Source organism: Salmo salar, chromosome ssa10, assembly GCF_905237065.1.
Source record: "Salmo salar chromosome ssa10, Ssal_v3.1, whole genome shotgun sequence".
NCBI lineage: Eukaryota > Metazoa > Chordata > Actinopteri > Salmoniformes > Salmonidae > Salmo > Salmo salar.
Window position 1 is genome coordinate 73,589,777 of NC_059451.1, and position 24,443 is coordinate 73,614,219.

At 44.2% G+C, this 24,443-nt stretch overlaps 1 protein-coding gene across 1 annotated transcript; it reads right to left on the reverse strand.

The window, feature by feature from the left end:
- Positions 1-6,306: 6,306 nt before the first annotated feature.
- On the reverse strand, positions 6,307-22,225 carry LOC106561094 (creatine kinase U-type, mitochondrial). Its single transcript, XM_045688079.1, has 9 exons — positions 21,840-22,225; positions 20,622-20,820; positions 19,448-19,543; positions 18,195-18,416; positions 17,958-18,043; positions 14,031-14,154; positions 10,003-10,137; positions 8,507-8,632; positions 6,307-7,088 (listed from the first exon to the last, which is right to left on the reverse strand). The coding sequence occupies exons 1-9, from the start codon at positions 21,986-21,988 to the stop codon at positions 6,981-6,983; spliced, it is 1,245 nt and encodes a 414-aa protein (XP_045544035.1). The 5' UTR covers positions 21,989-22,225; the 3' UTR covers positions 6,307-6,980.
- Between the last annotated feature and the right edge of the window lie 2,218 nt (positions 22,226-24,443).

The following is a 24,443-nucleotide window of genomic DNA, read 5'->3' on the forward strand; positions in this document are numbered from 1 at the left end:
CATCATCTAAAGGACATCCAGCCAACTTGACACAACCGCGGGAAGCATTGGAGTCCACGTGGGCCAGCATCCCTGTGGAACGCTTTCAACACCTTGTGGAGTCTATGCCCCGACACAAGGCGGTATTGAATGTCACTGTCTGTCCATGTGTCACTGTCTGTCACATCAAATGTGTCTCTTGACCTGTGTGCACCTACGTTGTAAACCTTCATTCATAGGCTAGGTTGTAGCAACCTCATGATGGGTATAGGGAAAATGTTAGTATCATGTAGTAGCCTAAACCTATCGATGTTACATTTAACTGGGTGAATGGAATATGAATGAGCCTTTCAATCCGCTGTAATAAAAATAAGGCCATGCTCATGAAAAAAAAATGTGTCCTCCATCATCTGAAACGGCACTGACCGCAACTGCAGTGTATGTGATATGAGGAGTGTCGACCAGCGACTGAGGTCCTGCTTAGATTTCTCCAAGGCTGGCTTGAAATTAAAATTGAACAGGTCTTTGAATGTCCGAGTCACATAGATCCCTACATAGGTGAAAGTAATGGGGGCGACCGTGAAAGGAAATGAATCAAAAGATACACAGAGTATACAAAACAAGAACACCTGCTCTTTCCGTGACTTTAGCCTTATTCAGACGGGATACCTTTTACTGGGGGAGCTCAGGTAATGTAATTATGTGTACGAGCACAAATCACCACATCCGTAATTTTAGTCCCGTCTGATTCAGTAGGTTAAATTATTTACTTGTCTGGAAGGTTATTATACCATCCCTTAAAACCTACTGTTTTTCGACAAACGCTTTCGACACGTTGAGGTGTCCATGCCCCAACGAATTGAGGCAGTTCTGAGGGCAAAAGGGTGGGGGGGTGCCGACACATTGCAACTCAATATTAGGAAGGTGTTCCTAATGTTTGGTGTACTCAGCGTATATCTATTGCTTCGTTATTGATCGGAAAGAGTATGCTTTTTGTCAAATTGATTTTGTAACCTCAAACATTGACAAAACACGAGATTATATCGAGAACGATTTAAGAATTGAGATAGACGTGATTGGGTCTGAGACACAGAGAGTTTGTGGACCTGTCCTTGATCTATACGTGTTGTCCCCGCGCTGCCTTTTAGGGAGATGCTTAGGGGTTCCATGACTATCTCAAATAGGAGAGCCCTAACAATTTCCTCTATGCAGGGAGAAATATAGTGAGAGGGTGCTGTTAGTACGAACATACAATATGCTTGAGGAGCTGAATACAGGGCCTTTTGTCCAAGAGACAAAAGTAGGGACAAATCTTTCAAGAGCAGTAAAAAGGTATTAAAATGCAATACGGTCAAATGCCATCCAGAGAGATTAGGGCTTCTGGAGTGGGGGAATAATTTGGTGAGTAAATAATATTGAATAAGCGCCGTAGGTTACTGAATGATTAAAGCCTGTCTGGTCGGCGGGGTATTATTGCAGGCATAACCGCTTCTAGTCGGATAGCCAGAGCCTTAGTAAGTATATCTTATAGTCACAGCAAAGCAGACTAACAGGGCAGTAGGCCCCACATTTCAGCAGGTCTTTTTCAGACTGATATTATGGCCTGTGACATGGTTGGGGGGAGTGACCCCTGCTTAAGTTTATTTCTGCGTAGATGTCGCATAATACGGGTGTCTGTTTAGAAGGTCCTCGTCAAAATGTTTGAATTGACCATTGATGCACTTTTGGTCTGAGGTGGTCACACCTGCTGAGGTTGTGATTTCAGGTATTAGGTCAGAGGCTGATGATTGCCTCAGTTGATGGCAAAGAAGTTTACTGGCCAGTTCCTCATGCTCATAGTGGTTTTGTCTGGATTTTAAGTGGAGGTCCTCTGATAAAATTCCATCTGTAATGTGATTCTCTCCTTATAGAGGTCTGCAGATGGCATGGTTGAGTGCCTCTGATCAATGTCGTTTATAAGGTTAGCAAGTTCTGTAAGATGCCCTGACCTGTTATTCATGCCGGCGTTATATGATATGATCTGGCCACTTAGGTACGCTTTCAGCGCTTCCCATAGGGTGCACATTAATGTCTCTGAAAGCCGATTGACCTCAAGGTAAAAATCATTTTGGGCAGATATATACGTATGTGTCCAATTCTTCATCTGAGAAGAGACGTGGATTGAGTCACTAGTGCGTTGTGGGAGAACGTTATCAGGAAAACACAATACCATTACCACTGCGCTGTGGTCTGAGATGACAATACCCTCATAATCAGTGGACCTTAGTATTGGAAGCAACTTGTTGTCTAGAAGGAAACTATCAATTCTGGAATACGTCTGATGGACTGGGGAAAAGAAAGAATATTGTTAAGATGTAGGATTTTTAAATCTCCAAGGGTCTGTTGCACAATATTCCTGGTTAAAATCATGAACAAAACATGCTGATTTAGAAAGGGACCCGGATACCGCTTTAGAGCGATCTAATGTGACACAGTTCAAATCCCCCGCTAGTATAAATCGGTGAGTGTTCATTCAGATCAGGGAGGAGTGGAAAAAAAAACTCCCATAAAAACTGGTCATTGGCCCAATTAGGAGCATAAATACTGGCTAATACAACTGGCATGTTGAATAGTTTGCCCTGCACAATGACAACACATTTGACCTGGTGGTTCAAACTGCACATGTTCCAACTGACAAATTTAGTTGCTGCCCTGCCTAGCCTATTTGGCAATGCCAGAGTAAGGCTATTCAAAACCTTTGAAAACCTCTGCAAGGGGGACTGGGAGGTGAGGAGGTGAGTGGAAGAAAACAACAAAATAGAAAAAAAATGTAACAGAAAAGTAACACATTCACATTGAGAACTAACATGCACAATAACAGCCCAAGTGCTAGCCTCATCTTTACTAGTCCTGTATTAGCGGAGCCGTTTCATTTTTTCAGCATTGCCAGCATGGTCTAGCTGGTTCTGCTGGCCGACCAGCATGGTCTAGCTGGTTCTGCTGGCCAACCAGCATGGTCTAGCTGGTTCTGCTGGCCGACCAGCATGGTCTAGCTGGTTCTGCTGGCCGACCAGCATGGTCTAGCTGGTTCTGCTGACCGACCAGCATGGTCTAGCTGGTTCAGTTGACCGACCAGCATGGTCTAGCTGGTTCAGTTGACCGACCAGCATGGTCTAGGTGGTTATGCTGGCCGACCAGCATGGTCTAGGTGGTTACGCTGGCAGACCAGCATGGTCTAGGTGGTTACGCTGGCAGACCAGCATGGTCTAGGTGGTTACGATGGCAGAGCAGCATGGTCTAGGTGGTTACGCTGGCAGAGCAGCATGGTCTAGGTGGTTACGCTGGCAGACCAGCATGGTCTAGGTGGTTATGCTGGCAGACCAGCATGGTCTAGGTGGTTATGCTGGCCGACCAGCATGGTCTAGGTGGTTATACTGGCAGACCAGCATGGTCTAGCTGGTTATACTGGCAGACCAGCATGGTCTAGCTGGTTATGCTGGCAGACCAGCCTCTGTTGTGTTTTCACTGGTGACCAGCCTTTCACAGTTTCTTTTCCTGGTGATCAGACGTCGGTTGTGTTTTTTCAAGTGAGCAGTAGTGACGGGCAGTTTTGCGAACGATTCGTTATTTTTGAACAACTATTTTCACTGACTCGAGAGCCATGATTTGTTTTTTTTCTGAGTGACACGTACATTTTCGTGGTTCACTTGACCTTCTGGCCGCAATAAATCCTACAGCAGGATTAATACGCAGTCCTCCTCCGGTAACACTGGAGACGTGCTCCGGCCAACAACTGTATGTCATATATGTGCGCAGAGAAGAAGAAAAAAAGAGTTTAGAACTGATAATTGATTGCATGGTGCGAGAATGAATGCAATGCATTTTGACTACTGAATGCTATGATGGACTCAGCTTTGTACACCGAACAAAAATAGAAACTCTCAGGATGGAACAATTGAGTTACAGTTCATGTAAGGAACTCAGTCAACTGAAATAAAGTCATTAGGCCCTAATCTATGGATTCCACATGACTGGGAATACAGAGATGCATCTGTTGGTCGCAGATACCGTGAAAACAAAATGGAGGGGCGTGGATCAGAAAACCAGTCAGTATCTGGTGTGACCACCATTTTGCCTCATGCAACGCGACACATCTCCTTTTGCGTAGAGTTGATCAGGCTGTTGATTGTGGCCAGTGGAATGCTTTCCCACTCCTTTTCAATGGCTGTGCCAATTCTCTATTGTATATTGTCATTGTATATTGTCATTAACTGGAACACGTTGTTGTACACGTCGATCCAGAGCATCCCAAACATGCTCAGTGTGTGACATGTCTGCTATGGAACATTTCTGGTATCTTTTATTTCAGCTCGTGAAACATGGGACCAACACTTTACATGCTGTGTAATGCTCAGTGGACTACTTTTGTGTGTGTGTGTGTGTGTGTGTGTGTGTGGGTGGGTGGGTTACTAGTTCCCGTGGCTATGACTGAGTGTACAAAACATTAAGAACACCTTCCTAATATTTAGTTGCTCCCACCCGTTTGCCCTCAGAACAGCCTCAATTTGTCTGGGCATGGACTTTACAAGGTGTCGAAAGCATTCTACAGGGATGCTGGCCCATGTTGACTCCAATGCTTCCCACAGTTGTCTCAAGATGGCTGGATGTTCTTTGGGTGGTGGACCATTCTTGATACACACGGGAAACTGTTAAGTGCGAAAAACCCAGCAACGTTGTAGTTCTTGACACAAACTGGTGTGCCTGGCACCTACTACCATACCCCTTTCAAAGCCACTTGCATTTTTCTTGCCCATTCACCCTCTAAATGGCACACATACACAATTCATGTCCCAATGGTCTCAATGCTTAAAAATCCTTCTTTAACCTGTCTCCTCCCCTTTATCTACACTGATTGAAGTGGATTTAACAAGTGACATCAATAAGAGATCATAGCTTCCACCTAGATTTACCTGGTCAGTCTGTCATGGAAAGAGCAGGTGTTCTTAATGTTTTGTATACTCAGTGTATGTGACAAGTGGTGGCATCCCCCTACAGGCCCTGGTTACATGTGGTTTTTGTGATCTAATCAAGATGATCCAGCTACAGAAAGTCCCTGTCTACCTCAGTAAGTGGTCAGGAAGATCATCAAAATCAGTCATTTTCATTTTCTACACCGGTCTAAAAATGTGGGCACAATTTTAACACCAGGCATAAAACAGGGCTTCTGTGTGCTATGATGAGTCTGTGCTTTCTGGCTTGTCATTGTTCCCGTGCGTCCTGCAGCTCCACTGAAGGCTTGAGGATTACTTGGCTGTGCACAGACAAAGCCCCCCTTGGAGTTCCTAGTTCCCGTTCCTCCATAAGACAGTCGCCATGGCAACGCACCATTTTTTCCCTGTGAGATTTGGGAGGAGGACCAAGATCTGCAGACTGCAATGCAAAGCTGGCGGGGGGCGCTTCAAGTAGCTTGGCTGTATTGTACAGGGTTCAGTAGGCACCAAACGGAAAAAAAGACCGGGAGGAACTGCTCATTTCTGTTTTCCGTTGCAAAACGTTTTGCAACGGAACCAATCACTGGTTGGATGGAGAGAGGGATTCTTAAAACCTTGTAATACAAACACTTCAGGGTTTATTTGCAGCTCTGAATAACACGGATGCTGTTGCAATGTCAATGTTCAGCATTAAGGAACAAGACAAATTGTTCCCTAAGTTTTCTAGCACATATTATGTTACGATGTCAAATAGCCTGGCTGGCAGATCTGAAGTCAGTCGTACGAGACAGTGCTCTTGTTAGAACATCTCATATCAAAACATGTTATCACTCCTGTACCAGTCTTTAATGAGCAAGTATTAACGATTGTAGTAGTTGTGCAACGTTGTGAATGCTACTCAGATTTATGACCATAAACTGCACGACAGATTGGTGTATTGGCTACACATTATCAGAGTTTGTTCACACTAATCAGTGATTTACAGTAATTCAATCAAATGCATAGAAAACCAATCAACGCTAACTCCCTTTGGCCATAAGTCTTGGCACAGTACAGCGGTTGGTTATAGCACAGTGCACTGTTAAGAAGAGGATCAGTATTGTCACATGACCCCAAACCCTACCAAGCTGATCACAATCAAGCACTGAGAGTTTGGTTACTATGGCGCCCATCCACTGTAATAAGTCACTCAAAGCATTGCTTTCATGATGGGATGAAATCACGCACACACACACACGCTTTAAACAGTTACAGGTTGCAATGTGATCAAGTTCGACACAATTCTATAAGCCCGTGGGTCAACAACGCACGGGCACGTAAACAGGTTTATAATATTAATGACGAATGAGAGAGGAAATGTATTAAATACATGGTTCCTTTAATAAAATCTGTCCGAGAATGACATTCAATGGTGGGTTGAAATGATATTGCTGCTTGATACATACAGTACATCACGGAGCACAGTAGTTTAGCATGAGTTATTATTAGCACGACTTAGTTTAACCCGTGTCTTACTTAAACTTCGGCATACAAACCTCTAAGAAGTCTTTTCAGTCCAACATGGTCGTTGTGCTGCATTCAAGTCGTCATCTATCACTACATGGTTACACTCTGGCTGTAGACTACCACAAATGGATGGATTACACTACCGTAGCAGTATAGCATATAGCCGTGTTCCTCCACATCCCGATACAGAGGGAAGACGAGGAAGTAGCAGTATCGGACACATAGAGTATAGGACATGCTGTAGTCTAGGTGTAACAGGCCTAGGTGTCAGGTTGAGGGCTATTAAGTAGAAGGAGTCCCATTGCATATAGTTGCATTGGGATTAGCGCTATAGGTATGCACTAGAACATTCTAAATGTGCATTCCTACCGGGAGTGTAACGTTCTCGGAACATCTGGTGCCATTTAAATTCGACATCTCAAACGGAGTTGGACTAAATCTGGACATTACCTACGGCTCTGAATGGGGATGAGACAGACGGGTCGGTAAGAAGAGGTATTTCTGGGCCGGAGGGGGTTGGGTGGTCTACTTCTTGAACGGCGGGGGAATCTTGATGTCCTGTCCCTTCTCCAGCTTCTTCTCACAGTCGATCAGGTAGTTGACGCCGTCCACCACCGTCTGCACTAGCTGGACCTGATCACACAGAGAGAGTCAGTGGGCGCGTTGAGAGAGAGAGAGAGAGAGAGAGACGCCAGATCTCACGACATCCAGTTAGGTGTTTAACATATCAACTAAGCGCATCGAATGACATAGGCCGAGCAATGTGATGCCCGGCTGCGCAGTCGATGACGTGGCACAGGACCAATGGCTGCTGCAACATCTGCAATGAGGTCTGCCTGGAACGCAGCCACGGTGTGAGTGTTTGAGGTCGACCGCCTTGCAGCCAGAGTGTGCAGAATCACTGATCGACGGTTGATCTTGCATCCCGAACAACTGCCCGTTATGTCGTCAAGATCAGTGATTCGGATTCTGAGCCCTGCTTAAACCGATCACCTCAATCACGCGGACAGAGACTGTGGACGGTCGAGAGTTGTCGCTCTCTCTTGCTCGCTCTCTGTTTCTCACCCTCTTACGCTTTTGTTCTCTCAGTCCCCCGTTCTTTCACTCCCAGACCTTGCATTCCTCACCGATTGGTTCTGGAGAGCCCCCCCCCCACCTTATTGAAATAATCAACCACATCATGATTGGTGTGTGCGTCTAAATGCATGGTTAGCAGAGGATCTACAGGTAAGTGCCAAAATGAAAGGAAACACCGACATAAAGCGTCTTAATAGGGCGTTCGGGCCACTACGAGCGGCCAGAACAGCTTTCAATGCGCCTTGGCATAGATTGTACAAGTGTCTGGTACTCTGCACACATTGTGGCTCTCCAGGACCCACACCAGCAACACACAATACAGAATAGTCCCATTGTCTTCTTTTATCCATGTCACCATCTCGCATGCAGACACAGGCATGACAGCATGACTGGGTACACAAGGGGGTACACAACACACAAACAGAGGCAAGACGGTCTCTCTCCTCAAGACACTGTTCAAGCCTTCCAGTACAACCCATGGCCACATCTCAGTAGTCTAAAATGGCTTCCTCGCTTGTGTCCTCTCATTTACTATACAGGGCTGTAAAAGCAAATGCATTTGGTACTCTTCACCGTATTGTTTTGACCTACCTTCTCAGATTCTGAATAACAGCGTTTGACTTGCCTTCTTAAGCCCTCGGCTCCTAAGGAGCTGAGGCTATTGATGAACGTCCACCATCTCAGTCGGTTCCTGGCAAGTTTTTCCAGGTCGTACCTTAGTTGTAATATCCTCATTTGGGATAATAACAGTTATTGCATTGCCTTGTATTGTAGGCGCAGGTAAAGGAGAGGAGCGGAGACTATGCCATTTTAGACTATTTGAGATGCACCCCGGGCGTGTGTGTGTGTGTGTGTGTGTGTGTGTGTGTGTGTGGGGGGGTGAAGTTTCCCCTAGTACAGATCTTCCCAATCCAAACTGACTCAAGATTAGTGTCTAAGAGAAACTTCACCCTACACTATCTATTCCTTATTACCTCTGACTGTCCCAGTCTGTCCAGGTTGGAGATGTCAAAGGTGCTGCCCACGGCTGCAGTGTCCACTCCTCCGGTACCTCTCTTCTGCAGACGCAGGTTGTCCAGAATCTTTGCGAAGCGGGGGTCCTGCAGGGGGGGGGGTTACAGACACAAGCTTTTGCAGATGCACCATTGAGAGCATCCTGTTGGGCTGTATCACCGCCTGGTATAGAAACTACACCGCCCGCAACCGCAGGGCTCTCCAGAGGGTGGTGCGGTCAGCCCAACGCATCACCGGGGGCACACTGTCTTCCCTCCAGGACACCTACAACACCCGATGTCACAGGAAGGCCAAAAAGATCATCAAGGACATCAACCAGCCGAGCCACGGCCTGTTCACCCCGCTACCATCCAGAAGGCGAGGTCAGTACAGGTGCATCAAAACTGGGACAGAGAGTCTGAAAAACAGCTTCTATTTCAAGGCCATCAGACTGTTAAATAGCCATCACTAGCCAGCCTCCACCCAGTACCCTGCCCTGAACTTAAGTCACTAGCCGGCCTCCACCCAGTACCCTGCCCTGAACTTAAGTCACTAGCCGGCCTCCACCCAGTACCCTGCCCTGAACTTAAGTCACTAGCCGGCTACCACCCAGTTACTCAACCCTGCACCTTAGAGGCTGCTGCCCAATGTACATAGACATGGAATCACCGGTCACTTAAATAATGTAACACTAGTCACTTTAATAATGTTTACATACTGTGTTCTACTGTATTTTAGTCAATGCCACTCCGACATTGCTCATCCTAATATTATATATTTCTTAATTCTTAATAATTCATTTAATAATTCTTAATACTTGTGTGTATTGTTGTGAATTGTTAGATATAACTGCACTGTTGGAGCTAGGAACACAGTCATTTCGCTACACCCGCAATAACATCTGCTAAATATGTGTATGTGACCAATACCATTTGATTTGATTTGATTTTGATGGGGCACAAAATGTAGGAAATGAAGAGATACTATCTGAACTTGTCCAACAGGAAACACTCATTTCCGATGTAAAAACGTTTTGCTAGGGTGTGCCCTCACAAGCACGGCCCTGGTTAGCGAGGGGAGAGGAATGTTCAGAAGACAAATGGGCCTTGAATGACTGGCAAGTGGGGATCTTGTTGGTCGCTGGTGTGAGGGTATAAAGGTTTGTGTGTTTGTGAGTGTGTGAATCTGTATAGGGGCAAGACAAAGATGTATTATCTTAGTAAGAGGTCTTATTAAGAAAAAATGATCTTGAAACAAGATGAATTATCTTACCCCACTTGTGTCAAGCTTTTTTTTTAGGTCAAAATAAGCAACATTATCTGCCAATGTAGTCAGATAATGTATCTTGGTAAGAAAAAAAGTCATTTTAAAATGTATTATCACTCAATACAAGATTGAAAAAAAATCTAGGTAAGACCGTTTTTGCCGTGTATTCTTTTTGAGGCTCCGAGTAGATATTGCAGTGTGTGTGTGTTACCTTGCTGAGCTTGGGCAGGTTGACGTGTACTCCAGCGCGGAGCCCAGTGCCCAGGTTGGAGGGGCAGGTGAGGATGTAGCCCAGTCTCTCATTCCACATGAACTCCCAGCCTTTCTCCTGGATCAGCCTCTCCACCTGACCAAACATTACATGAGAACTTGAGATTAGATGGAAAACTAGATTGCCATTTTATTTCCCCTTGAAATGAAATTTTTCTTGCAAACATAGACTGTCGATCAGCAGCCATACAGTGATCGGGGGTGTGGGGGTGTGAACCTTTGTCTTGTCCAGACATGTATGATCTTCGAAAAACCAAGGTTCTTGTACGCTACCATGTTTTATTGTGGGTCCTTCACATGGACTGTCAACTGTGGGACCTTATATATACACTGCTCAAAAAAATAAAGGGAACACTAAAATAACACATCCTAGATATGAATGAATGAAATAATCTTATTAAATACATCTTATTTACATAGTTGAATGTGCTGACAACAAAATCACACAAAAATAATCAATGGAAATCCAATTTATCAACCCATGGAGGTCTGGATTTGTAGTCACACTCAAAATTAAAGTGGAAAATCACACTACAGGCTGATCCAACTTTGATGTAATGTCCTTAAAACAAGTCAAAATGAGGCTCAGTAGTGTGTGTGGCCTCCACGTGCCTGTATGACCTCCCTACAACGCCTGGGCATGCTCCTGATGAGGTGGCGGATGGTCTCCTGAGGGATCTCCTCCCAGACTTGGACTAAAGCATCCGCCAACTCCTGGACAGTCTGTGGTGCAACGTGGCGTTGGTGGATGGAGCGAGACATGATGTCCCAGATGTGCTCAATTGGATTCAGGTCTGGGGAATGGGCGGGCCAGTCCATAGCATCAATGCCTTCCTCTTGCAGGAACTGCTGACACACTCCAGCCACATTAGGTCTAGCATTGTCTTGCATTAGGAGGAACCCAGGGCCAACCACACCAGCATATGGTCTCACAAGGGGTCTGAGGATCTCATCTCGGTACCTAATGGCAGTCAGTCTACCTCTGGCGAGCACATGGAGGGCTGTGCGGCCCCACCACAGAAATGCCACCCCACACCATGACTGACCCACCGCCAAACCGGTCATGCTGGAGGATGTTGCAGGCAGCAGAACATTCTCCACGGCGTCTCCAGACTCTGTCACGTCTGTCACGTGCTCAGTGTGAACCTGCTTTCATCTGTGAAGAGCACAGGGCACCAGTGGCGAATTTGCCAATCTTGGTGTTCTCTGGCAAATGCCAAACGTCCTGCACGGTGTTGGGCTGTAAGCACAACCCCCACCTGTGGACGTCGGGCCCTCATACCACCCTCATGGAGTCTGTTTCTGACCGTTTGAGCAGACACATGCACATTTGTGGCCTGCTGGAGGTCATTTTGCAGGGCTCTGGCAGTGCTCCTCCTGCTCCTCCTTGCACAAAGGCGGAGGTAGCGGTCCTGCAGCTGGGTTGTTGCCCTCCTACGGCCTCCTCCACGTCTCCTGATGTACTGGCCTGTCTCCTGGTAGCGCCTCCATGCTCTGGACACTACGCTGACAGACACAGCAAACCTTCTTGCCACAGCTCGCATTGATGTGCCATCCTGGATGAGCTGCACTACCTGAGCCACTTGTGTGGGTTGTAGACTCCGTCTCATGCTACCACTAGAGTGAAAGCACCGCCAGCATTCAAAAGTGACCAAAACATCAGCCAGGAAGCTGAGGAACTGAGAAGTGGTCTGTGGTCACCACCTGCAGAACCACTCCTTTATTGGGGGTGTCTTGTTAATTGCCTATAACTTCCACCTGTTGTCTATTCCATTTGCACAACAGCATGTGAAATGTATTGTCAATCAGTGCTGCTTCCTAAGTGGACAGTTTGATTTCACAGAAGTGTGATTGACTTGGAGTTACATTGTGTTGTTTAAGTGTTCCCTTTATTTTTTTGAGCAGTGTATATATATGGTATGTACTTCAGGAAAGTATTCAGACCCCTTGACTTTTTCCACATGTCGTTACGTTACAGCCTTATTCTAAAATGGATGAAAACAATTTATAATCCTCAGCAATCTACACACCATACCCCGTAATGACAAAGCGAAAACAGGTTTTTAGACATTTTTGCAGACGTATAAAACATTGAAGTATTTTTTTTATATATATATATATATATATATATATATATATATATATATATATATATATAGACCCTTTGCTATAAGACACAAAATTGACGTCAGGTGCATCCTGTTTCCATTGATCATCCTTGAGATGTTTCTACAACTTGATTGGAGTCTGATTGGAAAAGCACACACACCTGTCTATATAAGGTCCCACAGTTGGCAGTGCATGTCAGAGCAAAAAACCAAGCCACGAGGTCGAAGGAATTGTCCTTAGAGCTCAGAGACAGGATTGTGTCACGGCACAGATCTGGGGAAGGGTAACCAAAACATTTATGCAGCATTGAAGGTCCCCAAGAACGCAGTGGCCTCCATCATTCTTAAATGGATGAAGTTTGGAACCGCCAAGACTCTTCCTAGAGCTGGCCGCCCGGCCAAACTGAGCAATCGGGGGAGAAGGGCCTTTGTCAGGGAGGTGACCAAGAGCCCGATGGTCACTCTGACAGAGCTCTAGAGTTCCTCTGTAGAGATGGGAGAACCTTCCAGAAGGACAACCGTCTCTGCAGCACTCCACCAATCAGGCCTTTATGGTAGAGTGGCCAGACGGAAGCCGTTCCTCAGTAAAAGGCACATGACAGCCCCCTTGGAGTTTACCAAAAGGTACCTAAAGACTCTCAGACCATGAGAAAGAAGATTCTCTGGTCTGATGAAACCAAGATTGGACTCTTTGGCCTGAATGCCAAGTGTCATGTCTGGAGGAAACCTGGCACCATCCCTACGGTGAAGTAGGGAGGTGGCAGCATCATGCTGTGGGATGTTTTTCAGCGGCAGGGAGTGGGAGACTAGTCAGGATCAAGGCAAAGATGAACGGCGCAGAGTACAGAGAGAACCTTGATGAAAACCTGCTCCAGAGCGCTCTGGACCGCAGGAGTGGCTTTGGGACAAGTCTCTGAATGTCCTTGAGTGGCCCAGCCAGAGCCCGGACTTGAACCCGATCAAACATCTCTGGAGAGACCTGAAAATAGCTGTGAAGCAATGCTCCCCATCCAACCTGACAGAGCTTGAGAGGATCTGCAGAGAAGAATGGGAGAAACTCCCCAAATACAGGTGTGCGAAGCTTGTAGCGTCATACCCAGGAAGACTCCAGGCTTTAGTCGCTGCCAAAGGTGCTTCAACAAAGTACTGAGTAAAAGGTCTGAATACTTATGTAAATGTTATTTTTCAGTTTTTATTTTTAATAAATGAGCAAAACAATCTAAAAACCTGTTTTTGCTTTGTCATTATGGGATATTCTGTGTAGATTGATGAAGGAAAAAAACGAATTTGATACATTTCAGAATAAGGCTGTAACATAACAAATTTGGAAAAAGTCAAGGGGTCTGAATACTTTCCGATGGCACTGTAGACAGGTGTGTGCCTTTCCAAATCATGTCCAATCAATTGAATTTACCACCGGTGGACTCCAATCAAGTTGTAGAAACATCTCAAGGATGATCAATGGAAACAGGATGCACCTGAGCTGAATTTAGAGTCTCATAGCAAAGGATCTGAATACTTATGCAAATAAGGTATTTCTGTTTTTTATTTGTCATAAATTTGCAAACATTTCTAAAAAACAGTTTTTGCTTTGTCATTATCGGGTATTGTGTGCAGATTGATGAGGAAAATGTTTTATTTAATTCATTTTAGAATTAGGCTGGGGGTCTGAATGCTTTCCCAAAGTACTGTGGTAATATCTGTGTGTATTTCTGAGTGTGTGTAGTGTAGTCATTGCTTCTGTTTGGCCATTACTACTGTTCAATAACAGTCCTTGCTTTAACAAATTGGCGTCTCCTGCATCTAATGAGGAACTTGGAACAATTAGATAAATAACTAAAGTGTGTGAGTGTGTGTGCACCTCTTTCAGGCCTGTGCAGAAGCGGTCAAACACTCTCTTCATGTTGCCTCCCTTCTCCATAGAGATGACCCTGGTGTGATCCTCTTCATTGATCCAGATGAGGAAGGTCTTCGTGTTGTTGTGCCTGGGTTTGGTACAAATGAGTGGAGACGGTTTAAAAATCACAAAAACACTCTCTTAAATCAATACTTCAATTGATATTGAAATCAACGGATCCCACCACTGCCACCAGCATACGTAGACTATTTTGGAGGAGCTGATCTCAACCATTGATATCGATGCTTTTCCTTAATGTTGGTGAAAAGAAACACAGTGCTTGGATAATGGATTGAGTTAGACAATATCAATACGACTAAGAGATCATTTTCCTATTCTCCATTGCACCAGCTAGAGTTGATGTTCCGGGTTCCATTTACCATACATGTACCTACTTTATAACTTCATGCACAAAACACTGAGGTGATGGTCGCCGTATACAGTATTGCCATATGCGCAATAATCTCACAGTAATGCATTGTTATGCATGCAGTATTGCCATATACACAATAATCTCATAGTAATGCATACAGTATTGTCATATACGCAATAATCTCACAGTAATGCATTGTTATGCATGCAGTATTGCCATATATGCAATAATCTCATAGTAATGCATACAGTATTGTCATATACGCAATAATCTCACAGTAATGCATTGTTATGCATACAGTAATGCCATACAATTAATAATCTCATTGTAATGCATTGTTTTGAATTGCATTCGGTAAAAACGGACTTCCTAAAAACAATTAGAGAAAGTAATGGATAGGTCTGGAGCCAGGAGAGCGGAGGGCAGGATGAAAGGAGGAGAGCTGTCAAACGGAGAGAGAGAGAGGGTGAATTATAAAGAAAGCTGGTGATCGATGCTGGAGCAGCACCAGGCTATTTCTGGGCACCGGCTGAAACTCAATGTGGAGAGGGCATTGTTTGCAGGGCCATAGCCAGGTTCTGAGTTTTAGCGAGGTCTTGAGGGGGGAGAGGGGGGGGTTAACTTTCTTATAAACGTAAAGAAAGTTGAAGCTCATTTCCTGCATTTCTATACAATTTACAAACTCTAAAATGTCATTTGGAGAAAACAAGCAAAAATGACTCCAGCCCCACATTGGTTGCTGTACTTCATTTACCTCAGTCAATCTACAAACACATTGCCAATTGACTTTTCCCACATGTTGTTATGTTGTAGCCTGAATTTAAAATGAATTAAATTGACATTTTTTTTTTGTCACTGGCCTATAAACAATACCCCATAATGTCAAAGTGGAGTTATGTTTTCAGAAATTTGTACAAATGAATTCAAAAATAAAGATGAAATGTCTTGAATCAATAAGTATTCAACCCATTTGTTATGGTAAGCCTAAATAAGTTCAGGAATACAAATGTGCTTAACAAGTCACATAATTAGTTGCATGGACTATGTGTGCAATAATAGTGTTTAACATGATTTTTGAATGACTCTCTCATCTCTTTACGCCACACATACAACGATCTGCAAGGTCCCTCAGTCGGGCAGGTAGCCTAAGGGTAAGCGCATTGGGCCAGTGACCGAAAGGTTGCTTGGATCGAATCCTGAGCTGACAAGGTAAAAAAAAAAAAATTGTTGTTCTGCACCTGAACAAGTTACCCCGGGAGGCCGTCATTGTAAATAAGAATTTGTTCTTAACTGACTTGCCTAGTTAAATAAAGGTTAAATAAAAAATACATTTAAAAAAAGCTGTGAATTTCAAACAGATTCAACCATAAAGACCAGGGAGGTTTTACAACGCAGCCCGCTATCTAAACTTCTAGTTATCATGGCCGAATTACTGACTCGTAAAGAAGTTCAGATATTGCATATACCTTTGAGCATGGTGAAGTTATTAACACTTCGGATGGTATATAAATACACCCAGTCACTACAAAGATAATAGCGTCCTTCCTAATTAAGTTGCCGGAGAGGCCAATGGTGACTAAAACAGTTACAGAGTTTAATGGCTGAGATAGGAGAAAACTGAGAATGGGTCAATGACATTGTAGTTACTCCACAATACTAACTTAATTGACATAGTGAAAAGAAGGAAGCCTGTACAGAATAAACGTTTTACAAAACATGCATCCTGTTTGCAACAAGGCACTAAAGTAATACTGCAAAAAAAACGTGGCAAAGAAATGAACGTTGTGTTCTGAATACAGTCTTATGTTTGGGGCAAATCCAATACAACACATTACTGAGTACTACTCTCCATATTTTCAAGCACAGTGGTGGCTGCATCATGTTATGGGTATGCTTGTAATCATTAAGGACTGGGGAGTTTCAGGATAAAAAAAATTATGGACCAGACACTGGGAAATTAATTTATCTTTCAGCAGGCCAATAACATAAAACACAAGACCAAATCTACACTGGAGTTGCTTACCAAAAAGATTAGACTTAAATCTACTTTAAAATCTATGGCAAGACCTGAAAAGACTTACCCAGAAAGACGCACAGCTGTAGTCGCTGACAAAGGTGCTTCTATAAAGTACAGACTCAGGGGTGTGAATACTTATGTAAATTAGATATTTCTGTATTTCATTTTCAATAAATACATTTGCTTTACAGATTCTATTTTTTGTTGTTGCAGTTTTACAGCTAATTTCCTGCAATTCTACACATTTTGCCATGCCTTATGCCACGTTCATATGATACCTGAGCAAGAGTGACTAGCTAAAGCAATGGGGGCCCCCTGGAGGTCAGGGCCCCAGGGCATGTGCCCTGCGTGCCCGGTCAGTAATTCACCCATGATAACTAGAAGTTTAGATAGCTGGCTAGACTAACTAGACTCATTTACCAATTTAAAACATTTGAACTGACATGGGCTAATTGAGTGACTTCCTATTAGGTTTCCATCCAATTGGCAACAGATTGTAATGTGAATATTCTCAAATCCGCATTAAAAACAATAAGCGTGTTTTCTCCTCCAAAGATGTTTCCATCAAATTGGCTCGTTGCAGATTAAAGGCTGTGTGTGATGAGGTAGTGCACATAAAATACCTTTTGCATTTTCAACTCTACTGATGGTTTTTGTCACAGAAAAAAATGTCATTATATAGCAAGTGTGCCCACTCTGGTATTAGCAAGTGAGCGCACTGCTACCTGCACACTGTTGGCTAGAGTGCACCTGTAGCCTACCGGATGAGATTATTATTATTATCATGGACAAAAGAGCAAGATTACTTCTATTTGACGGGCAGCCAAGCATCGATTATCATGTCACCAGAATAAGACCCTCAATATTTATTGGAAAGGAGCATCAAGCTCATCACCTTGCACTTTCACCACCCTGTGAAGTTCATCGTCATTTATTGAATCTATTGCCTAATAAACGGCATTCTTTCCCAACAAATCAGTGGGAGGACTCCAAGTTAACTTTGATAGGATGGTTATTATATAAATATTTGCGCATAAAAGCGTTTCCGCTGATATTTCCCGCATAATTCATTTCACTGATACTAAACAAATCCCACCTTGTCTAGCGTATTTTGTTTTGTCGACATTTTGTCAGAATATATGCGCGAACAGTATCAACTGGGAAGCATACAGTAAGCTATAGTAGTACGGTGGCCCTAGAGCAAATTAGGGTTAAGTGCCTTGCTCAAGGACACGTCGACAAGGTGAAAACTCTGTTGACTCGGTATTCGACCTTTCGGTTACCCGACCAACACTAACTGCTGAACTACATGCCACTAATGCACGTTTAAGGCTCAATCTAGAGGAGCTACAAGCTAGTGGGCATTATTTTGCTAGAAGGGTCATGGTGATGTGTAGCATGAACTGTATGCAAATAACTGTGCAACAATGAAAATCACCTCTCACTGTTATGACTGTTAATGACCACTAAGGGTCCGTATCTATAACTAACAGGTGCTTACCAGATACCGCGTGCGTCTGGCCAATCACGAGCCATCCCCGAACAGGTCAGCAGAGGAGACACGGGTTTGTCAAACAGGAAGTGGTCCTGTGTCAACATAGTAGAGACAGGAGATGCTGTATTAATGAAAGTGGAGCAATATCAATGTCCCCTAAAAAAAATCCTTGCTATTATTTCCCTTTTCTCACTCTCCTTTATGTCCTTACAACACGTAAAATGGATTGGCCTCTTGACTCACGTCAATGAGCTGCTGCTGCTCCTGGTCTGTCATGTGGGTGAGGCTGTAGTAGGTCCCTGCCAGGTCCCCCTTCAGGCCAGCCAGGGCGTCAACCACCACCCTCTCCACCTCGCGGCGTTCTGCCCGGGTACACGCCGGGGGCAGGCTCAGCCCCCTGATGCTACGGCCAGTCCTGACCCGCGACGACAGCACGTAGCGCTCGTCAAAGTTGCCAGACGTGAGCTGCAAACGGAGAGAAATAGAGCAATAATGAATGCCGTTTCGTAAACAGTATCACAACACCAACATTGATGGAGGAAATTTGTGAATGATCTATGATCCCCAAAGAGCAAAAGGGTTTAAGCCAAGTTAAGACATGATTGTTTCGATATTTTGTTCCCTTAACAAATGAGTTGTATGCCATATAATTAATTGTAGCTAACAATATATTCACTTAACATAACATTCCAGTATGCGCAATGGATGTACTGCATAATTGTATAATATTAGCTGGTATAACTGATTAGTGTAGTGCATTGACTGTATATGAATGGACAAAGACAGCGTCACACCATTCATTGCTATGTGACGACTCAATGGCGCAATTGAAGCTCAGGAAGTCTGTTTTATCTGGGTAAGAGTTCTCACGGGTGGGATTCTCAAGACATAACATTTGCAGCTTGAGCTACTCCAGGAAGTGATGTTGCAAGCTGTGACCAGGGGAGAACGACTGCCCCATCTCATGGAGCATCACAAGTTGAAGCCCAACCGGGTTACTGCAGGCTGCAACTAAGCTATCCTTATAACTTATCCTGTGTGCGATTTTAAAATAAATCGGTTCAAGGACATACATCTGGTGTAATAGAAGCAATTATTGATACCATGATTGTCTTCGAATTTGGTCTTTATTTGCATGAAGATCGACCACGAAGATTGCCATTTCCCCATTGACTATAATGGGGGACCCTGCTTTATTAAAACAACAGCCTCGGTCGGCCTTCATGGCTTCACTGAAAGGAGGCAGTCGTTCTCCTCTGGTGTAGTGTCCAGCGAGTAAATCTGTCCACCTTCTAAATGTTAGATAACTTCACTATCACATCTAGGCGGCATCCCAAATGGCATCCTACTCCCTGTGTAGTGCACTACTTTTGACCAGGGCCTGCACCCTATTCCCTATGGGGTCTGGTCAAAAGTAGAGCACGATCCAAGGAATAGGGCGCCATTTGGGACGCAATCCCCACACTGTTGTTTTCAGTGAGGTTGCATCTCTATACCTTGCTGGAGTCCAAGTCGGTGGGATGGGTCATAATCTGAGGGTCGTAGCCATTGTGCCGCTCCTTGATGACTGGGTCAAGGAGGTCTGCAAACACCTGAAACCCCAACATCCACATCAGAAGTCTGACCATATAACATCATCATATAGCCTACAACAGTTGTCACACCTAAGCTGAAAGGATGGGAGTTCTTTAAATGATCATTGTCACTTTATAAACTACTAGACGGGCTTACGGTATAGTATTGTAATACAGTTTAGTTAAGCAATAAGGCCAGAGGGGGTGTGGTATATGGGCAATTTTAATTGTATTTAACTAGGCAAGTCAGTTAAGAACAAATTCTTATTTTCAATGATGGCCTTGTTCAGGGCAGAACGACAGATTTGTACCTTGTCAGCTCAGGGATTTGAGCTTGCAACCTTTCGGTTACTAGCCCAACGCTCTAACCACTAGGCTACCCTGCCGCCAATGTCCACTCACTGGGCGGGGAAATAATGCAGACCACAGTCATAGCCACATGATGAGACAGAACATCATCTGCATACGAGTGAGGAAAATAATAATGATATCACTTTTTATTTTGAGAACTTTTCAAGTTCATAGCAAGCAATGAGATCCCAAATGACGGTCTCCTTTATCGCAAAACCAGCACCCCACTGGTGCTTTGGAAGTGGGTCTCAGTCTAAAACAGAACTTGAGGCTTGGATGTGCCTGTTCTCCATTGTCAGATTAAGAAGTGGATGGGATTGTAATAGAATGTGGTCCATGAACCATTGCGCTCGCTACTGATCATTTTAGATGCCAAAAGTGTTATATAGGCCACAGGGTAGTCATTCATTCTCAATGCCTCTGAGATAAATGTAGACCATTGACTAAATTGGCTATTTATGGCTAAAGCGATTGCTTTTCTTTGTCGTTAAATATGCTCCACAACTTGACCTTCAACCATAAATTCAGGGGGTGTCTGAAAATGTTACTAGCTGTCAAATCCTTTCTTCCTCCCCGTGCTCATTTCCCAAAATCCTCATCTTCCTCTCAAAGCTCATTGGAGGATGAGGTCCAAAGGAGGGACTTCAGATCCACTCCTCCTACTCTTTGAGAGAACAAACAAAGCCTATGGTTTCACTACACTGACCTTGAACTACTGCCTCCAACTAATTCCCCTTGCTCTGACCTCGTATGACTCCTCGTCCCCTGCCACCATGCCCACAGTCTTGATGAAGGGGTGCCCGGGGTTGTCCACGCCAGTCTGGATGGCCTGGTCCAGGGAGTACCCGTTGGGCGTGGTCTTGTCCACCAGCTTGGCATAGATGGCTGGGGTCAGGTGGCTGGCCATGCAGTTGTTGTGCTTGCGTAGGTCCGGGTACTCCGCACTGTCAGGACACAGTCAGTCACTCACCAAAAAATTGCTATATCACTGTAACTGAGAAACAACAACAAGGACAGTTTAAAATTCTACATGAAATTGGAAATGTGCACGACTATTTAGCGTTCATTATTATGATGCTCCTGAGAATTATAACCTAAGACTCACTGCAAGTCAACACCTACACAGATTTCCATCTATGTCTCTGATTGTTAAGAGCTAGCTATAATTATCGGTTGGTTACCTGTGATTTTCTTTGACATAGCCTTACCACTAGGCTTTTGGCATGTACTGCGTGTCTTCACCGACGACATAACAGTGTATAGTAGCCAAACATGATACAATCTGGTCACACCAGAAGTTGAGCATTCTTTGGAAATCGACTATCCAATCATTCTTAATACACATGCATGCAATCCGATTTTCCAGTTGAGCATTTTGCCTACAGCAGTGTTGGGTTTGCGCTCGATTCTGCCTATCATTAGGCTATCATTAGGCCTATAAAGTCACAAAAGCTGATTTTTCCCTGACCCCATGCAGGTCATACAAGGTCACATCTAGACAATTCCACCATGGTTCTGGAAAAAAAAAACTCTCATCAACAACTCAATTAGAACATATCAATGTGGCCTAGTATTTGTTGGCATTGGCATTGTTGGCATTCAGAGAATGATTTAGAAAATATGCATATTTAATTCTTTATATCTATATTAATTATTCATCATTAGGCATAAAGAACATGTGGTACAATATAAGTTAAATATATATCGAGAATAAACAGGCCTAGGTCGGTTATAATGTTCACACATAGGTTCGTTTATGATCGAAAGACTCGAAATACCACATTCGTCTCCCAGTCGCTGGCATTGCTTTGATAGTGAAATGATTTCACCGAGGTCAGCATAATATTCACGTATTAGGCTACTCTATCTAAATCCTTAATGACAGTATGGCAATACGCTCTCGCACCTGACATGGCTGAACTGAAAATGTCCATATACAGCAGGAAAGGGCGTCGTGGTTTACCTGGCGGGGTACACTCTCCGTGATTGCGCTCCGGCGGTGACACGTTCACGATTGAGCAGAAAGCCCGCTGTCAAAGACCCGGCTCCAATTAATGACAGAATCCTCACATTTCGTTTGGAGGACAACATCCTGGCGAAGTTGTTTGCCATTCTTTAATTTCCACAGTTCAAGAGGCAGGGATGGATGAAAGGGAGCCTTGCTGATGCCGAGCGTCTAAAAAGAAGGGATGCAATCAGAGAGAATGGATGAGTGAGACTGGAATAGAGGAAGACTGCGTGGTGTGAATGCTAAGGGGTCCAAGAGAATACAGCAATAGACGAAGCCACCTACACTACACTAAAGGAGCTGTAGGCTACGCTGGATTCTGTCTGTATTTCCCCCCTCCCATAGGCCTACACACTGGACACATAATTACTTCATTTAGTTGTGGCTAGACCGTGAAAGCAGGGTGCAAAGTGCATCTGTGTATTTTTGAATATACTCACGGACAAACGTCCCACAACTACAAGTAACCATGCAATGCGTCATGGATGGGTGTAGTAGGCTATAGCAAGCGCTATAGTTGAATCATTCATGTGAAATTCGAGCAAATCGATAACTCTTGACATTTCCTTAATTGGATTATCAATCAATGTATTGGGGGTTTGGGTTCGCGTAATTACCGACCAGGCAGCATGTATTGCAGGAACCAAGAGTTTAGAAAGGGGCTGATTTTTTTTTTACCAGGGATTAAGGACAAGTATAGTGACTAAATACCTTCCTTTTGAGATACACAACTTTTAAAGAGGCGTAGAAAAGCATACAGCCCTATTCAGCTACAGCCTAATTCAACTGAATATATAGGCTAGGCTATGAAAGGGAATATTATTACAGTACTGTATTGCCTTAAGATATCATTTTATGGTATTTAAACAGGCTTTATTGAGTGGAAATCCCTCTTAAAACGATCTGCATGGTTACCTACTTTATTCCATCATGTGGAGAAAAAAAACAAGAGCATTACTGTAGAAAACCAAAGGCATTATTCTGAGGGAGACTTGTAGGAAAGGCTATTTAGTAGGGGATAATTCAGTGATCAAGACATGAAATGAGGAAATAGCAAGTTTACATGGGTTATCTGATCAAAGTTCACAGGAGGAAATTATGCAAGAGGTGTTTTATATACAGGCCTATGGCAATTCCATTGCAGGATAGATGATTGCATAACATATGCTTTTGCAATATAAGTTAGCTCATATTATTAAAAGACAAAACGCATATGCTACATGACCAAAAATATGTGGACACCTGCTCGTCGAACATCTCATTCCAAAATCATGTGCATTAATATGTAGTTGGTCCCCCCTTTGCTGCGATAACAACCTCCACTCTTCTGGGAAGGCTTTCCGCTAGATGTTGGAACATTGCTGTGGAGACTTACTTCCATTCTGCCACAAGAGCATTAGTGAAGTCGGGCACTGATATTGGGCGATTAGGTAAGGCTCGCAGTCGGCGTTCCAATTCATCCCAAAGGTGCTCGATGGGGTTGAGGTCAGGGCTCTGTGCAGGCTTGTCAAGTTCTTCCACACCGATCTTGACAAACTATTTCTGTATGAACCTCGCTTTGTGCACGGGGGCATTGTCATGCTAAAACAGGAAAGGTTCTTCCCCAAACTGTTGCCACAAAGTTGGAAGCACAAAATCGTCTAGAATGTCATTGTATGCTGTAGCGTTAAGATTTCCTTTCACTGGCACTAAGGGGACTAGCCCGAACCATGAAAAACAGCCCCAGACCATTATTCCACCTGCACCAAACTTTACAGTTGGCACTATGCATTGGGGCACCAAGCATTCTGCTGGCATCCGCCAAACCCAGATTCATCCGTCAGACTGCCAGATGGTGGAGCGTGATTCATCACTCCAGAGAACGTGTTTCCACTGCTCCAGAGTACAATGGCTGCAAGCTTTACACCACTCAGGTCGACTCTTGGCATTGCACATGGTAACCTTAGGCTTGTTCAGCCACGGAAACCCATTTCATGAAGCTTCCGACGAACAGTAACAGTTCTTGTGCTGACGTTGCTTCCAGAGGCAGTTTGGAACTCGGTAGTGAGCATGGCAACCGAGGACAGACGATTTTTACGCCCTACACGCTTCAGCATTCGTTGGTCCTATTCTGTGAGCTTGTGTGGCTTACCATTTTGCGGCTGAACTGTTGTTGCTCCTAGACATTTTCACTTCACAATAACAGCTCTAGCAGGGCACAAATTTGACAAACTGACTTGTTGGAAAGGTGGCATCCTATGATGGTGCCACGTTGAGTCACTGATCTCTTCAGAAAGGCAATTCTACTGCCAATGTTTGTCTATGGAGATTGCATGGCTACGTGCTCAATTTTATACACCTGTTAGCGACGGGTGTGGCTGAAATAGCCAAATCTACTAAATCATTGACAAGATCCTCCCGTGTAGTTCTGGGCTGATTCCTCACCGTTCTCGTGATCATTGCAACTCCACGAGGTGAGATCTTGCAAGGAGCCCCAGGCCGAGGGAGATTGGCAGTTCTTTTGTGTTTCTTCCATTTGCGAATAATCGCACCAACTGTTGTCACCTTCTCACCAAGCTG

Bases quoted from the DNA above. Each gene is read 5' to 3' on its own strand.
- LOC106561094 (XM_045688079.1), bottom strand. From the start codon at position 21,988: ATGGCAAACAACTTCGCCAGGATGTTGTCCTCCAAACGAAATGTGAGG. The intron at 19,544-20,621 runs GTCAGAGCAAGG...TTGGGGTTTCAG, and splicing joins GGGACGAGGAGTCATACGAG to GTGTTTGCAGACCTCCTTGA. The intron at 7,089-8,506 runs GTAATAAGGAAT...CTGTGTGATCAG, and splicing joins ACAGACTGGGACAGTCAGAG to GTCCAGCTAGTGCAGACGGT.